This window comes from Staurois parvus, unplaced genomic scaffold, assembly GCF_062004578.1.
Source record: "Staurois parvus isolate SC_StPar_1 unplaced genomic scaffold, SC_StPar_1.0 ptg000165l, whole genome shotgun sequence".
Taxonomy (NCBI): domain Eukaryota; kingdom Metazoa; phylum Chordata; class Amphibia; order Anura; family Ranidae; genus Staurois; species Staurois parvus.
Window position 1 is genome coordinate 14,931,028 of NW_028317961.1, and position 18,767 is coordinate 14,949,794.

At 43.7% G+C, this 18,767-nt stretch overlaps 1 protein-coding gene across 1 annotated transcript in view; it reads left to right on the top strand.

The window, feature by feature from the left end:
• The first annotated feature begins 1,647 nt into the window (after positions 1-1,647).
• CCDC28A (coiled-coil domain containing 28A) overlaps positions 1,648-18,767 on the top strand; it is a 29,120-nt gene continuing 12,000 nt past the window's right edge. The window contains exons 1-4 of the mRNA XM_089676250.1: positions 1,648-1,761; positions 12,455-12,639; positions 14,614-14,774; positions 16,235-16,389. Coding sequence (XP_089532376.1) covers positions 12,482-12,639; positions 14,614-14,774; positions 16,235-16,389 — 474 coding nt within the window. The 5' untranslated portion in view covers positions 1,648-1,761; positions 12,455-12,481. The remainder of the gene's footprint in view (positions 1,762-12,454; positions 12,640-14,613; positions 14,775-16,234; positions 16,390-18,767) is intronic.

Here is an 18,767-nt window from a genome sequence, read left to right on the forward strand (position 1 = left end):
AAAACAGCTTTGGCCTTACTTCTGCTTTAAAGAATAAATATACTGCACTATTGCATAATTATCATTTAAAATATTTTCCCTCAAAGTCTTACACTCACCTAACCATACTCCTGCCAAATCCACGCTATGCAGCCCATGAAGAGCCCCACGGCCACTGTTGCAAATGCTTTCAGCTGGTCCCTCATTTCTGCCCATGGGAGGAAAAATCCCACACATTCCTATAGAGAGGGTTTCTATTGTTGGGATGATAGATGGCCTTTCCATGGGAATGAATGCAATTTATTTTACACATGTGCAGAAGAAAAGATGGAACGTCCAGCTGAGTTTGCAGTAACGACTGGCAGAACAGTGTAGACCCAGCAGAAGCATGGACAGGTGATTAAATAGACATTAGGAAGGTGAGTATATAGATTTTAACCTTGAAATCTGCAGTATAGCCGAATGACGGCTACAGTGCAGTTGTCCAGTTCTGGGAGTGCGTCATATGACATCCTGTCAGAACATGCCTCCTGCGCGCCCCCAGCGGCGCGCACCTTGCGCTGTCAGTGATCGCTGTGTCCTACGGACACAGCTGATCACATGACTAGATGAAAGGCCAATCACAGCGGCCTTTTACCACGTGATCAGCTATGTCCAATGACACAGCAGATCACAAAGTAAATAAAGTTGCCAGTTATCGGCAGCACTTTCCTCACGCTGTCACAGCATGAGAAAAGTACTGCCAATAACCGGTAAATGTCACAGAGGACATCCGCACTGATAATCAGGGCACTTATTATCAGTGCCACCCCCATCAGTGCCCAGCAGTGCCACCCATGAGTGCTGCTCAGCAGTGCTGCCCATCAGTGCCACAAGTCAATGCCCATAAGTGCCAACTATCAGTGCCTATCAGTGCTGCCTGTCAGTGCCCATCAGTGCCACCTATCAGAGTCCATCATTACTGCATATCAGTGCAGCATCATCAATGCCTCCTCATCAATGCTCACCAGTGCCCCTTCATCAGTGCCACCTCATCAATGCAGGCTATCAGTGCCCATCAATGCTGCTTATCCGTGCCACCTCATCAGTGCCTATCAGTGCTATCTATCCGTGCCACCTCATCAATGCACATCAGTGCTGCCTATTAGTACCTACCAGTGCAGCCTCATCAACGCACATCAGTGAAGGAGAAAAATTGCTTGTTTGATAAATTTTATAACAGAAACAAAGAAAAACGTTTTTTTTTAATTCTTTGCTCTTTTTTTATAATGCAAAAAAATAAAAACATCAGTGGCAATTAAATACCACCAAAAGAAAGCTCTATTTGTGTGAAAAAAATGATAAAAATTTCATATGGGTGTAGTGTTGCATGACTGCGCAATTGGCATTCAAAGCGCGACAACACTGAAAGCTGAAAATTGGCCTGGGCACAAAGGGGATAAAAGTGCCCGGTAGGCAAGTGGTTATGAGGGGCAGTATATAGACATAGAGGGGGGGGTAACAAAGAATATATGAAAGTATAGTTGTCCTTTATTGACACTTCAGCAGCAGCCACTGTTTCTTTGATGCTAGATTTCCTCTGTATACTAATGGTATCCTCCCTGTAATAAGAAAACAGTTCCCACTTTGGAGCAGTAGAGGTCAGCAGAGTACAGTGTGTGATTTTAGCACAGGGTGACTTCTTTTGCTCGGAACCTTTCTTTTCTGTGATATTTTGCACCCGGACGTTTCAGAGGAGCCCATTGTAGGATGTCGGCTGGAAGGTCTGATGAGAGCTGAGTGGTCAGTATGTACGCGGTGCAGGGTCGTTGTGTCATAGTGGAGGGACAACAAACCTGTGTTATGAGCGGCTCACAAGTCTCATATCCGGGGACATCCTGGGATCTCCAGCCTGGAATCCCGGATCCCCAGCTGTGGGCGGAGTCACTAATGGCTGCCCAGACCTGTTGAATGTAAACAATAGGGCTGTCTTGGCACTTCATTGGTGTGTATGGTAATTGGCCAGGAATATTTATTCCAGGTACTTGTATAGACTGTCAATTATCCAGCACTTTACATATATATTGTACATTCACATCAGTCCCTATCCCTCAAGGGGTGTACAATCTAAGGTCCCTAACTTACATTCATACATACACATACTAGGGCCAAATTAGACAGGAGCCAATTAAAGCGGAGTTCCAGTATTTTTTTTTACTCCCTTGAAAGACAATGGTCTCCCTCTTCACAGTCCGTTTTGGCAATATATATGTAGATTTTTTTTTCCCTAAATACCTTTTATTGGTAATTTCTGTCTCCACTTCTGGTCCCGGATGCCTAGGCGATTACATCATATGGCATTCTGTAGGGCTTCTGGGATATCGGCGTCATCTATCCCAACAGTCCTAGGGAGTGCCTGATACCAAAATCTTGCATTATTATGAGACCAGAAGTGACGCGATCTCAGGGATTTCTTCACACTGCGCAGGTGCAAGATCGCTCCTTCACACTGCGCAGGTGCGAAAACAGGAAGTGCATGCTGGGTAACCAGGTGCACAATTTCCCGCAAGAATGTCTGAGCGAGCTTCAGGTGCCCACACTTAAGATGACAGCATTCACAATATGAGGGTGCAGTAAGTAAATTATTTTTTATAAGGAAAGCAAAGGATTCCAAGTACAGGTGATCTCAACTTGCATTGCCTAAGCTGCCACTCTCACGTGGGTGCCTTTTAAAAAACAAAAAAATAATTAAACAACTGGAACTCCACTTTAACCTTTAACTCCACTTTAAGAGTACCCGGAGGAAACAGGCACAAGGAGAACATGCAAACTCCATGCAGGTGGTACTGTGGTTGGTATTTGAGCCAATGACCCTAGTACTGCCAGGCAGAAGTGCTAACCATTTAGCTACTGTGCTGCCCGAATACAGAGCTCTCACTATTTAAAGCAGATGTACAACGTGTCCGAACGCCACAAAACAAGAACACTATTTAACCACTTGCTTCCCAAGCCTATTTTGACACTTCTCTCCATGTAAAAATCACCATTTTATCCCCTAGAAAATTACTCAGAACCCCCAACCCCAATCATTTTTTATATATATATATTTATATTAGCAGAGACCCTATAAAATGGTGAGTGTTGCAATTTTTTATGTCACATGGTAGGTGCGCAGTGGTTGTCTTTCTTGTACATTACAGGACACAGAGCAGGCCATAATAATGACTATGTGAGTTATATTATTAATATTTTAATACAGGATTTATATAGCACCAACAATTTTCACAGTGCTTTACAAAGTGAAGGTAGGCGTTACAGTTACAATACAATTTGGTACAAGAGGAAACAGAGGGCTCTGCTCGTTAGAGCTTACAATCTAAGAGGAAGGGTTGAGTGATACAAAAGGTAATAGCTGTGGGGGATGAGCTGATGGTGAAAATAAAAAGCAGTTTACTAGTTAGAAGCAGGATTGACTTCTTTAAAGAGAAGGATTTTCAGGGATCGTCTAAAGGTGGATAGATTAGGACATAGTCTGACAGATTGGGGTAGGGAGTTCCATAGGATGAGGGATGCTCAGGAAAAGTCCTGGAGGCAAGCATGGGAGGAGGTTACATGGGAACTAGAGAGCAGAAGGTCTTGGGAGGATCGAAGAGAATGATTTGGTTGGTATTTTGAGATCAGGTTAGTGATGTAGCTGGGGGCAGAGTTGTGGATTGCTTTGTAAGTTGTCTTTAGTATTTTGAATTTTATTCGTTGGGCAAGTGGAAGCCAGTGGGGATTGGCAGAGAAGGGTTGCAGACACTGAACGGCTGGTAAGGTGGATGAGCCTGGTAGAGGCATTCATGATGGACTAGAGGGGGGATATTCTATGTAAAAGTAAGCCAATGAGGAGGGAGTTGCAGTAGTCGAGGCGAGGGCTAACAAGGGAGTGAATTGGAAGCTTTGTAGTATCATTGGTTAAAAAGGGGAGTATTCTGGAGTTGTTGCGGATGTTGAGGCGACATGATTTGGACAGGGATTGGATGTGCGCCTAAAAGGATCATTCAGAATCCAGGGTTATCCCTAACACCCTAACATGCGGGGATGGGTTGATAATTGTGCTATTGATCTTGACGGAGAAATCAGGGGAAGAGGCACGTGGGGGAGGAAATATTATGAGCTCAGAATTGGATGGATTGAGTTTTAGGAAGTTGTGTGACATCCAATCTGATATGTCTGTTAGTAAATCGGTGATATGTGAGGAAACTGATGGGGTGAGCTGAGGAGTAGAGAGATAGATTTGTAAATTTGTGTGTCATCAGTATAGAAATGGTATTGGAAGCCATGGGACGCTATCAGCTGACCCAAGGAAGAAGTGTAGATCGAGAATAGGAGAGGTCCAAGGATAGAACCTTGGGGGACCCCAACAGTAAGGAGAAGGAAGTAGAGCTGTAAGTGACACTGAAGGTGTGCTGAGATAGGTAAGATTCAAACAAAGTACAGTCACAGAGGCCAAGTAAATAGTGTTTTTTGGTGAACTGTGTCAAAAGCAGTGGAGAGGTCCAAGAATAAAAGTATGGAATAGTGACCGTTGGTTTTAGCCGTTATGCCACCTACAGGTGAATGGACACTGACTGACCAATCAAACAGGAAGTTCTCCCCCATATAACCCCTCATACACAGGAAGTACTCAGTTTTTTCACCAGTGTCTGTAAGGTGGATGTTCACTGAACATGTGCTGAATATGCTCTATGAAGCATACTCGAAGGTCTGGAACGATTCTACTGAGAGTCAAGGGCCTCAATCGGATCCATTCGCAAAGCTGTTAACCAAAATGGATGGTACCTGAGCCTTGCTGAATAAGGAGAAGATTCCTCAGGGTTTCGCCTGTAATGCGGCTTTACGGCGCTGGACCCTGCATTTTCGGAACCCTGGGCAGATTGATCTGAAGGTCTTTAGGACAAGCCTCGCCATGATGGGTGAAGGTTGGTCCCTGATTATGAGTTCAGGGGCCTGCGGCAGGATGGGTAAGTATTCTCTCTCTCTCTGCAGAGGAGTCTGCTATGGTTGATCGGGAAGACCTCCAGGGGGCGCATCTCCTCTTTTGCTTGTAGTATGTACTATTGGCCACTTGAGGGAGTCTGTTACCATGTGTGTGCTGCAGAAGCTTGAACAGGCAGCTGGAATGCATGGGCAGTAGCAGCAAGAAGAGGAAGAAGGTCATATTGCTTACATAGGATGCTGCCTGTTACATGTGAGCTGCTACAGGCGCTGCTACATCTGCTGTTACAGCAGCTGAACCCTGGTGGGATGGCCAGGAGACAGGGCAGGTTATTCTAAAGGGCACAGGAGTACTTCCCTTGAAGGATCGGCCAGTCAAGTAGGAGGGTTGTGTTTCTACCCCCTTTTTTTTCAGTGGACTGCATTGGATTGTGTTACTTCACTCTTAAGCAGGTGTATTGTGTATGCTGTGTTTTGATTAAATTCTTACACTGTACCTGTAACGCTAGTGGAGGTATTGTCGTCCAGAAAGGGGTGTGGGGGAGGAACAGCAGGAAAGGGTGCAAATGCACCACCATCAGGTCCTGTGGAGCCTAGTCGAAGTTCCTCTGTGTTATCCTCTCCTGAAAGACCAGAGACAACAGATCAATCTGAGCCGCTGCATTTATCCGGCATTGTGGCTACTATCAGTGTGTTTGCTTCGGCGTACGTAACTAAGGAGAACCTTGCATCAGCCTTAGCAGGGTTAGAAGACAAAATTGCTGGGATAGTTGCATCGGTGGCTCAGGGGGGTGAGAAGCTGGAAAGATCCTCATCTTTGGACCCACCAGTCCTTGAATAAGAGTGGTTGGAACTTGAGGATGAAGAACTCGGGGAATATTGATTTTGGGCTATCTAGACAATCTGCTGCTCAGTGGTCAGTCTGGTCCATGCATGAGAAAAAATGTGGCCCTTGCAATTCATACTCTGGAATGCTTGGGCTGGGTGCCGAACTTCTAAAAGTCGGCCCTGGAGCCAGTACAGAGTCGGGAGTATTTGGGATTGGTCCTATACACGTCTGGCAAAGGTGTTTCTGCCTCCAGGAAAGGGCCGTGCCCTGAGAGATCAGATTCAGAGTATGAGGAGCAGGAAGTATCCTTCCATTCATCTCTGCATGAGGTTAATGAGGACGATGGTATCCTCATTCGAGGCAGTACCCTATGCGCAGTTCCACTCAAGGCCTTTGCAGAGGAATATTCTATTGGCATGGAACAAAAGGATTCCAGTTCTGGATAACCACATGTCTTTGTCCCCCCAGGTGCTGCAAAGCTTGAATTGGTGGTTGGAAGCTTGGAATTTGGAAAAGGAAGATCTTTTCCACCAGTGATTTGGAAGCTGGTACTAACTGATGCCAGCCTCTCTAGTTGGGGGGTTGTTCTAGAAGGACCACAGTCCAGGGGACGTGGTCGCCGCAGGAAAAGATCTTTCCCATCAATATCCTTGAGCTTCAGGTGGTGCGGCTTGCCCTGAGATATTGGACAACCAGTCTTCATAGTTGGCCAGTCAGGGTCCAGTCTAACAATGCTACAGCAGTGGCATACATCAACCACCAAGGCAGTACCAAGAGCTGGAGGAGGTAGATCATATTCTGGCTTGAGCAGAAGGGCATGTTCCAGTTCTGTCAGCAGTATTCATTCCCGTGATAGAGAATTGGCAGGCGGACTACCTTAGTCTTCGGCGTTTGTTTCTCGGGGAATGGGCTCTGCATCCCAAAGTGTTCTTGACAATCTGCCAGCATTGGGGGTACCCAAACATTGATCTGTTGGCGTCCAGGTTCAATAGCAAAGTGGACAGGTTTGTGTCTAGAACATGGGACCCTCTTACAATAGAGGTAGATGCCTTGGTGATACCGTGGGATCAATTTTCCCAAAGCTATGCCTTTCCCCCAATTCAGCTACTTCCACGGCCATTACGAAGGATTTGAGATGATTCTGGTGATATTAGTGGCACCAGCCTGGCCCAGAAGGTGTTGGTACATGGACATTGTCAGGATATCAGTGGGCTATCCATGGCCTCTGCCAGATCGGGCAGACTTGCTGTCTTGGACCTATATTGCACCCAGCTTTACGGTCGCTGAATTTGACAGCATGGCTGTTGAGACCCAAATCTTGAAAGATAGGGTAGTGCCGGACTCGGTTATCCACACAAAGTTGAATGCTAGGAAGCTGGTTTCTAGGAAAATTTATTATAGGACTTGGAAGGCATACATTCCTTGATTTGAAGATCAAAATTGGCACGCCAGGAAATATTTGATTGGGAGAATTTTGTCTTTTCTCCAATCAGGAATAGAAAAGAAATTGGCTGTTGGTACTATTTTGGGTCAGGTTTCAGCCTTGGCTGTTTTCTTTCAAAAACCGATTGCTTCTCACTCAGTGGTTCGTACTTTTTTACAGGGAGTGATGCATACTGTTCCTCCTGTCAGACAGCCCCTGTGTCCTTGGGACTGGAACTTGGTCTTAGTAGTTCTACAGAAATCACCATTTTTGAACCTGTTGGGGAGATTCCGTTAGTTTTGCTAACTCAAAATGTTCTGTTTTTGCAATCACCTCTGCAAGAGGGCCATCGGAGTTGGCAGCTCTTTCTTGTAGGGAACCATTTTTGGTTTTATATCAGGATAAAGTGGTGTTACGGCCTCATCCTTTCTTTTTGGTAAAGGTGGTTTCTAGTTTTCATCTTAATCAGGACAATGTTCTGCCTTCATTCGTTCCTAGGCCTCAATATGCAAAAGAAAGATCTTTGCATGCCCTGGATGTAGTTCGGCAATAAGGGTCTTTTTGAGAATGACAGCGCAGATTAGAAAGACTGATTCCTTGTTTATTTTGCTGGAAGGTCCCATGAGAGGACAGGTGGCATCCAAATCAACTATTTCTAAGTGGATTCATCAGTTACACCCGGGTCACATCAGGTGGGACTTGGCATGCGATTTGCATTCCCTGCGACTTGCAAATCCTATGTCAAGCCGCACCCTATTGTCTGCTATTAGAGCGGTCATATCTGTGCAGTTCCGACCTGGGTAGAGCTGCACCAATTTCTAAAGTAGTACATGCACTACTTTTGTTGCGATTTGCATAGACATCTGTGTCAGACGTCTTGCAAATCGCAACTGAAATCGGCAGGTCACCCGATTTTTGAATTCATGCAACTTAACTGTAAGTCGCACGATTTCAAAATCGGCTTTGATGTGACCGGGGTCTTAATCATTTAAGCCTATGGTTTGAAGAACAAGGGTCCCCATTTTGGGTGAAAGCACACTCTACCAGGAGTGTGGGGGCATCTTGGGCTATCCGCCACCAGGCGTCAGTTGCTCAGGTTTGCAAGGCTGCTACATTCTTTGGTTCATTCATTCACAAGGTTTTACCAGGTGGATGTCAGAGCTATGGAGGATTCTGTCTTTGGCCACAGTGTTTTACGTACAGCTGAATAGCTCCTTTTTGGGATGTTGGTGGTGGTTATTGTGATGTCACCCACCCCTCAAGGTTATTGCTTTGGACATCCCACATAGTCATTATTATGGCCTGCTCTGTGTCCCATGATGTACGAGAAAGGAAAAAAAAAAAGATTTTTTTTTTCTACATGCTTACCTGTAAAATCCAGTTCTTGGAGTACATCACGGGACACAGAGGTCTCTCCCCTCTTTTTGGATTTTCGTTGTTTGGTACTTCCTGTGTACAAAGGGTTATATGGGGAGGACTTCCTGATTGATTGGTCAGCCAGTATCCATTCACCTATAGGTGGCATATAACCCACATAGTCATTATTATGGCCTGCTCTGTGTCCAATGATGTACACCAAGAAATGTAGTTTACAAGTAAGTATGTAGAAAAAAAATAAAATTTTTCAAACGCTATTATTTTTTTGTAATACACTTTAATGAATTTTAGTGGACACAAACACGATGTAACACAATTTCTTATAAAATATAAAAGATGATGTTACGCCAAGTAAATACAAGTCACGTTTTAAATTGCATAGACCCGTGTTATGGCGCAAAGCTATGGTACTTAAAATTCTCCATAGGCGAAGCTTTAAAAGCCTTTACAAGTTACCAGTTTAGAGTTACACAGGAAGATGGTTCCTAGAATTATTGTTCTCGCTCTGACGTTCACGAAGATACCTCATAAGTGCGATCACCGATAAGTGCGATCACCGTTTCCATATACGTGCAGGACCTTTGTATGCATTCGCATTTGCGCATAAGAATGGAAGGGGGCTTTATTTTATTTTTTTTATTAACTTTATTGCTATCACAAGGGACAACATGCCTTGTGACAGCATGGGCCATGACAGGTCCTCTTTATGGAAATATATGAGGTCTTTTAGAATCCAGATCTCTCCTCTGTCCTCTAGGTGCAGCCGATTAGACACAAATCAGTGTGATCGGCTACTTTCCAGACTGCTAACAGCTTGTAAACAGAGACAAAACTGGAAATGGCAAAATCCTCGTTGCTTCCAGTCTATGGGGTCACAGAGAGGAAGGGACAATGTCCGTTCTTCTCTCTGCCTCTATAGTGCCCCGGTCGCAGCACTCCCAGCTCCGTGATCAGATGGGAGAGCCCAGGAAAGGCAGTTGGGAGAGGAACCTCCTTCCAATGCCCCCAGAAGCAATTGAGTCTTTTTTTGCAAATTTTGATAGCGGGATGATGCCTGTAGCCGGTAACTGTTGAAACTCAAGGACGTCCGTCCTTGGGCAAGAAGAAGTTAAACCTATCATCCAACCTATACATGTTTTCATTGGACACATTAAAAATCCAGCATAAAGGAAAAGCAGTGCTGAAAAAAATAACAAAGTTTAAGTATATCTGAGCCCCCGTTCACACTGGCGTGACTTGACATGCGATTTCACAATTTCAAATCACATGACAAGTCGCACCCTATTGTCTGCAATGGAGCCGTTCAAATCAGTGCGACTCCAACAGTTTTGAAAGTAGTCCCAGCAGTTCTTTTTTGCGATTTCAGGTGCGACTAGCATAGATACTGTATCTGTGCATGAGGTCGCACAGATGTCTTCCACGTCGTATTTGAAGTCGCACTGACATTGTACTACTTCTCTTGAAGTTCAAAGTCGAATCCAGTGTGAACTAGGACTTATCCCAAAACCAAAAATGAAAGTATTGCGGCTTACAAATCATTTAGATGTTTTGTGTGTTTTTTTTTTTTTCATTTTAGACTTTTTCATTTTCACTTGGTGATCTGGCCAGTAACACACCTCCTGTCCTAGAGTGACAATGCTTGCTCACTGTATCAGAACTAAAGAAACCTTTACCTCATCTCAAATTCATAGCAGAGGGATGTGGTTCTATAGTCTTCAGAGATATCTGGGAACAAAGTCACTAATAAAAATACAGCACAGGCAGAGAGTACAGGAAGTTATCAGCTGACAAGATTTCTTTTGGCCTCCTGGGACACATCACAGGTCCCAGGAGGCTGTGGGTTCATTGAGAAGGGCAGTGCTACTCGTGTATGTGCGGATGGGAAGCTGGCTGTAAAACACCAGGAAGTCATGGCCGGATTCCCACATCCAAGATGGCAGAGACTGAAAGACTGGTGAAGAACTGGCCAGGGTGAGGATAGTGATGGATCCCTGGACTGGTAAGTGCATGTTTATTAAACATCAGCAGCTACAGTATTTGTAGCTCTTCCTCTTTTAGCCGTATCTTCACCCCCTATAGCAGAAATACTGCTACAGGGCGGCACAGGTGCGAAAAATCACATATATATACATGATTTTGCATTTCTGGGTAGGGGGCATGTGCGTGTCCTGTCACCGGTTTCAGCCTGTAATTACTCACCTACGCCTGGTGATTTCCGACGATCACTGATGGGGAGGAGGATTGTTTTGTTTACTAACATTTCTCCTCCTGTCAGCTTGGGCAAACTGCTCTGGATGGCTGTGCACAGCACAGCTATCCAGAGCAGTGTGATTACAGTGAAACACACACACACCCTCTAGTAAAACACTCCCTGCACACAGTTAACCCTTTGATCACCCCTCATGTTAACCCCTTCCTGCCCAGTGTCATTTAGTGCAGTGTCAGTGCTTTTTTTTTTTTTTAGCACTGATCACTGTATTGGTGTCACTGGGGATGTCAGTGACACCGTCAGTTCCCCCCAGTGTCAGAATGTCTGCCGCAGTCCCGCTATAAGTGACTGATCACCACCATTACTAGTAAAAATTAAAAAAAAAATCCCAGTATATATACCGCCATTTGTAAACACTATAACTTTCACATAAACCAATTAATTTACACGTATTGGGATTCTTTTTAGAAAAGACATTTCGCAGAATACATTTTGGCATAAATTTTATGACAAAATTAGATTTTTTTTTAAATTTTTTTACTGAACATGTTTAAATAGCAAAAAGTAGAAAACATTTTTTTTCTCAAAATTGTTGCTTTTTTTTTTTTATATATAGTGCAAAAAATAAAAAAAACACAAGCAATCAAATACCACCAAAAGAAAGCTCAATTCGTGAGAAAAAAAGGACATAAACTTATTTTTGGTGCAGAGCTGCATGACCGCACAATTGTCAGTTAAAGTAATGCAGCACCATAAACCAAAAAATGGCCTGATCAGGAACGGGGGTGAATCCTCAGGAGGGCAAGTGGTTAAAGAAACCAAAAAGTAGAAAAACAGTAATTGTAAGTAAAAGCAAAAATGTTTGTTTAATCACTTGACGACTAGTGACGTACCCGATGTACCCCTCCCCCTCTCCTTTTAAGGGCAGAGGAGACAAAAAATATTTAGAGCCCCCACGTGCTCTTGCACAAAGGCGATCGCACAGGACAGTCCCGCATGCACGCAAATGGTGATCGCCCCACACGTGAGGTATCACCGCGAACATCAGATGATGGGCAGTAATTCTAGCACCAGACCTCCTGTGTAAATATAAAGTGGTAACCTGTAAAGGCTTTTAAAGCATTGCCTATGGATAATAAAATTTACGTTGACATTTGTCATTACACAGGTGTGTGCAATTTTAAAGCGTAACATGTTTGGTGTCTATTTACTTGGCATAACATCGTCTTTTAAAGTTTACCAAACTATTGGGTATTATATTGTGTTTTTGTGCATTAAATTTTAAAAAACTGCTGCGCAAATATCATGTGACATAAAAAAAATCACAACTCCCACCATTTTATTCTTTAGGGCCTCTGCTTTAAAAAAAATATATACTTGTGCATTCTAAGTAATTTTCTAGCAAAAAATACTGATTTTTTTTTTTCATTTAAACAAAAATTGTCAGAAAAGGCTTGGTCTTCAAGTGGTGAATAAATGTAAGATGATTTTATGTCCGCATGCCTTATGGTGCTTTCATGTTTAGTGAAAGGGGGGAAGATCCGCTTTATGGATGATTTCATTAGTTTAAGAGTATTTGTAACTGAATTAAATATTCTTTTTATGCGTTCTGGAGTTCAGCTGTATATCTACCTGTATACACCAAAGCCTGATTCCTTTTTTCTTTTTCTCTTTTTAGGTTGTCCAGAAGTAAAGCTCAGCTTCAATGGATGAGAGGAAGATGAAAAGGAGGAGTCCCAAATCCTCTACTAGTCACCCTCCTCCACTCATGAATTCCAAGAGGAATTCTGTCCCACTTAGCAAAAGTACTGGGTTCTCAAACGCTGTGCCACAGCCAGCTGTGCAAAAACCAAAGTTGAAAAGGTGATTATCGAAACTGCAGATATTGTGTGTAAAGTGAAACTTGAAGCCAAAAATAAAGAGGGGAGGACAGGCAGGACATTTAATGCGGAAGGGAAATGCTGTTCTGAATTAGCCTGGGTTCACACTAATGCTGTGCGGCACACCGCCTGTGATTCTCAAAGGAACCGTTATTTCTGTGCAGTGCAATTTGAGCCATACATTTTGTATGGCTCAGATCGCACTGCATCCACACCAAAATAGTGTAGTACCCTTTTTTTTTTTTTTGTCCGCACTAGAATCGGTGTATTCACACCCATATGCAATCCGATTCATCGCATTCAGGGTGATGTTAACATACACACCCTCAGCAGTTCACATGAACGGGGTGCGATCGTGATGCGGTGCAGAAATCGCAGAGAAATTGATGCAAATTCTGCACCGCATCAGTGCGAACCCAGGCTTAAAGGTACTTGCCTGTCTGTCTCTGTACAGTGAGCTGCGCAGCTCACTGTACAAATTCGGCCAAATCTGACAACTCCCATGCATGTGCGGAAATGATATCATCCCCACTCGGCCTATGAAAGTGGCTGTCAATTGAGACCCAGATGCCAGCTGTCTGAAGATGTAAGCAGCTGGATGGGAAGCTCCAGGATGCTGCATCACTAGAGCCAAAGTGAGCATAGGTCTGCTTTAAAGGACTAGCCTATCCAAAATGAATATTTTAGTTAAAAGTCAACAATGGTGTTTTTCAGCACCAGTGTTTTCTTTGGTTGTAGATTTTCATCTCCTTAATATCCTTAATCCCTGGCTTTTTACTGCCATGACATCTCAATTCTGTTGTATTCTCCATGTTAAAAACAAATGAACAGTTCAACAGGGAGGGTGAATCCGCTCTGACTCTTTAAGATGATTGTACTGCAGCTTTATTTCATAGGGTTGATTTACTAAAACCGGATAGTGCAAAATCTTCTGCAGCTCTGCATATAAACCAATAAGCTTTCAGGTACCTTTATCAAAGCTTAAAGTGATTGTAAAGCTTGTTTTGTTTTTGTTAATTAAAATAACAAATATGTTCTACTTACCTGCTCTGTGCAGTGGTTTTGCACAGAGCAGCCCAGAGCCTCCTTTTCTCTGGTCCCCTGCCAGCACTCTGGACTCCACTCCCCAACCTGGACATGTGCTCCCATAGCAAGCCATTTACTCTGGGGGCACTCGTGTGCTCACTCCTGAGCCCTGCTCTGTCTGTCCATAAGACACACAGAATGGGGCTTGGTCCCACCCCTGCACCTTGTCACTGGCTCTAATTGACTGCAGCAGGAGCCAGTGGCAGAAGGTTTTTTCCCTTGCTGTATAGAATGCAGTAAAGTAAAAAACAAAAAATACCTGCCTTTACAGCCACTTTAAGTGAACAAGCTGAGGTTAGAAGCTGGCTGCCTACCATGCACAGCTGCATTAGATTTAGCATTCTCTAGTTTTAGTAAATCAACCCCATTTTGTTGGCATTTACTTGGAGTAATAGAACATAAGCAGAATGGACAGACATCACTGGGCTTCATGGGAGTTAATTCATAATCCATGCAGTGGATGGGTGGGATGAAGGATGATTTATCACCCATGATCTGCTTATTGTCCTACATAGTTTTTTTCTTCGTATATAAATAAATGAGATCTAATAAAGGGCAGAAAACCAGAAAAAAAATATAACTTGCTTCAAATTGTGAATACGTTTGTGCCTCAGAGAGACAGAAACAAGGGAGACAATTGTGTGAGATGCCAGGCATTTGATGGCTTTCCTCTTATCGCTTGTTGTTAAGCTAGCTGAACAGGCATTTCTAGTGTACAATTTATCTTTGACTGTGGGATATATGATTTTACATACAGTATGTATGTTTTGACCATACAGATGACCAGGAGACTTGAATTAGGAATTTATTTTTAGAGGGTGTACTTTTTAGGGTGATGGACTGATTTTCTATTTGTTTTCTTTACCTGAAGAGTCATTAAAGAGAAATCCAAATCTCAGGGAGAGAGTAAAGGTGCTTCATCGGCTCCCATTCAGCACTCGTTCCTTACAGATGTGTCTGATGTACAGGAGATGGAGAAAGGGCTTCTGAGTCTTCTCAATGACTTCCACTCAGGCAAACTTCAAGCGTTTGGTAATAAATAATGCCTTTTTATGATAAGGAAGGCTCTTTATATCTACTGTTGACAGCCTGGTAAATGAAACCTGAACTGAGAGAAATACATGGGTCTGCAGTACTATTGCTGACCCCCTTTTGAAAATGCTAGTTGCCTGGCTGCCATTAGTCACAATTCTTTCAGTCACTGACCAAAAGCAAGTATGCAGTTAGTGAAGCCCAAAGCGTGCTGAAATGTGAGAAATGAGCTGCATACTTTATTTCCATTTAGTGACTAAGGCAATATCAAACCCCTTTTATTAGCATATCAGCCGGGAATATAGCATTTTCAAAAGGAGAGTTAAGCAATGGCAGCCAACATGTTTTTTCACTATAGGTTTACTTTTAAGTTGTCATTCACACAGATCAACACAGGTTCACTGCTAGGGCACCTAGAAAACAATTCTTTTCTGCGTGTCCTGTTCACACCAAAACATTGCTTTGAGGTTGGTTGCAGTGTGTTGTGTAAAAATATAGACATGCTGCATTTTTTCCGAACACACCAGACTCCACTTCATGTCACTATACCCCACACTGTGGCAGTGCATAGCTATTAATCAAAGGTCATTTGTAGAAAAACAAAAAAGGTAAATGGTTCCTTAGGTTGTAACAACTCAAGGCTTTATCCATATACTATGGACACCAGCCAGCATGCTAAAATCGCTAATTTTTGCATGGTGGCTGGTGAGAATAAGCCCTAAAGGGAAACTATAGGACTTTTTCAATGTCATTGCAACGTTATTTTTGATATATTGATACTTATTTGCTTGCTGTTAACTATTTTGATTATTACATTTCAGAAACATATTTGTACTTGCTTTTTCTAGTATGTATCTGCATATGAGAGAATGCAGTGACCTGCTAGTATCAAAATATGGAAGCTTCCATTGCAGATTCTAATTTCAAAGATGCAGGTCAAAGTGCCATAATCTTGATAATTTTGTAGTTTATAAGGTTACTTGTGCTTTCCTGTATAATTTACCATTATGTCAGACAATACCCACAGGGGTGATAGGGTGTGGGTGGTAGTTGAGGGGCTTCTCTGTATAACATGTACCTTACCTGACACTGTTAGTGGCTTTTTTTTTTCAACAATATGTCATATGGAGGTAATGGTGTATTGATATTGGATGCTTAAAGCTCACCTGTGCTTTACCTATGCAGGCCAGAGCATCAGGTTTGCCTTGATGCACCGTCCCAAGCATTATATACCTTTCTTTCACTCCCCTGCTGTTTCCTTCTGGCCTTACACTTACAGTATATTCACCTCTCCTTCCCTATGATCCTCTGTGTGAAAGGGCAACCCTTCCTACCCTAAAAGGATTTGTGCGCCAGATCTCAGCACCAACATTTACTCTTTTATTTGTAACAGACATGTCATGTGCTACAAATTGTCTATTGTTGATCTTCCTAACATTATTTCAAACTGCTGATTATAGGCAATGAATGTTCAATCGAACAAATGGAACATGTTCGTGGATTGCAGGAGAAGCTGGCTCGTCTTCACCTGGAGCTTTATGGTGAATTGGAGGAAATGACAGAAGACAAGCGCAAGATGGCTAGTGATTCCAACCTCGACAGACTTCTTTCTGATGTATGTATTTGTAAAAAGTTATTTTTTTGTAAATAAATTACTAGCACTTATATTAACTACTTGCCGACCGCAGATAGCCAAATGACGGCTACACTGCGGCCGGCCAGTTCTCCGAGGGCATCATATGATGTCCTCCCAGAATGCTCTCTCCTGCGCACCCCCGTCGATCTCCGTGATAGCTGTGTCCTACGGACACAGCTAAACACGTGGTGTGGTAAAAGGCAAATCAGAGCGGCCTTTTAACACATAATCAGCCGTGTCCAATGACACGCTGATCACCAGGAAATGCAATTGCCGGTTCTCGGCTGCACTTTCCTCACGCTGTCAGAGCGTGAGGAAAGTACTGCCGAGAATCGGCAGTTGTCAGAGCAGGATTGGCACCGTTCATCAGGGCACTGATGATCGGTGCCCAGCTGTGCCACCCACCAGTTCCGCCCACCTGTGCCCAGCAGTGCGCTCACCTGTGCCCATCAGTGCACCCTCCTGTGTCCTGCAGTGCACCCACCTGTGCCACCCAGCAGTGCCACCCACCTGTGCCCTTCAGTGCCACCCACCTGTGCCCTTCAGTGCCACCCACCTGTGCCCACCAGTGCCACCAACCAGTGCCCAGAAGTGCAGCCCAGCAGTGTTGCCAGTCAGTGCCACCAGTTAGTGCCCACCGGTTGTGCCAGTCAGTGCCCCGTAGTTGCACCAGTCAATGCCTAGCAGTGCCGCCAATCAGTGCCCAATAATGATGCCAGTCAGTGCCACCTATTAGTGCTGTCTATCAGTGCCACCTATCTGCCACCTATCCGTGACACATCATTAGTGCCGCCTATCCGTGCCACCTCATTAGTGCTGCCTATCAGTGCCGCCTATTAGTGCCCATCAGTGCTGCCTCATCAAAGCACATCAGTGAAGGAGAAAAATTACCTGTTTGAAAAATTTTATAATAGAAAAAAATAAACTTTTTTTTTTCCAAACTTTTTGCATTTTTTGTTTATAGCACAAAAAGTAAAGTGCCCAGCGGCGATTAAATACCACCAAAAGAAAGCTCTATTTGTGAGAAAAAAAAGATAAAAATTTCATATGGGTACAATCTTGCATGACCGCGCAATTGTCAAAGTGCGACAGTGCTGAAAGCTGAAAATTGGCCTGGTAAAGAAGGGGGTATAAGTGCCCGGTAGGCAAGTGGTTAAAGAGGAACTGTACTTTGAAAGGTGTGCCAAAAAAGTACAGGTAGGGGAAAAAGGACAAGTCTCCAGTATAGCCTGTAGGATCCTATCAGCTGATCTTTCCCCTTTACTGTCTGGCCATGCCTTGTTCTGCACTGTATCTTTGTGTGGCGGAAGCAATCTTGGTAGAGGAGCGGGGTCTTTCTTCCTCCAGTCAAAGCCTACAGCAAGTAGAACAGTGAACAGCACAGTTATGACCCAACCAAATTTCAGTGCAGATCTTCTCAAACTAGCAGTTCGAGGCAGCAATGCCATAGATCTCACTCTACAAATACACTGGAGGGGCAGCAGGCACAGGAGGTGCCTAAGCACCATCACATACCAAGCGTTGCTGTTACTTTCAGAAGAAATTATAGAAAGATGTACATTTTAATTTGTACTGCTTATTCAGCGGGGAAATCCTCCATCTTCCTTGCTTGTGTGGATGGAGAAATCCATTGGCTGAATGAAAAAAAGAAAAAAACGATACATGTATGGCAAGCTTTAAAGCGGTGCTTCACCCAAAGTGCAAGTTCCGCCTTAAGGATTGGTCCCCTGCTTCCCGTGAACAATTGGCACTTTTGGGAAGAGGGTACCTGATTTTGACAGGAACTTGCTCCCACTTTCACTCATACCGCCTCGGCGTGACAGGTCCCAGAAGACTACAGGACCATTCACCATGTGCAGCGCTACCCATGCATGTGCAGTGGCATCTTAAGCTGGTTGCCCACACTTCAGATGCCAGAGCGAGAGGATGGCAGGTGAACCTGGCTGGTGTGAGCACTAAATCATGGGACAGGTGACTGGCTGTTAAAAGTAAGCAGCCCTTTTTTTTCAGAGGAGACTGGAGCTCTGCTTTAAGCTTACCCAGAACCTTAATTTTGGACATATGCTAGCAAGTTGAATAATGCATCAGTTGGAAATATCTTTCGTGGCAAGCTCTCACTCTGTTTTTTTAATTTGCAGACCAGATTATAGCTGATGTAAAGCAGACTGAGACTGTCTTGTCCTGGACTAGCCATAATGTACAATCAGTGGACAACCCAGCAGTGTAATGTGATGGCATGGGATGTAGAAAGGAACAAAAGCTAGACATTTTCTTTGACTTTTTGGGTCTTTAAGAGATGGACACCAACAAATAAATCAGCCTTACTGACATGCATCCAAAACAGAAATAGGTGGATG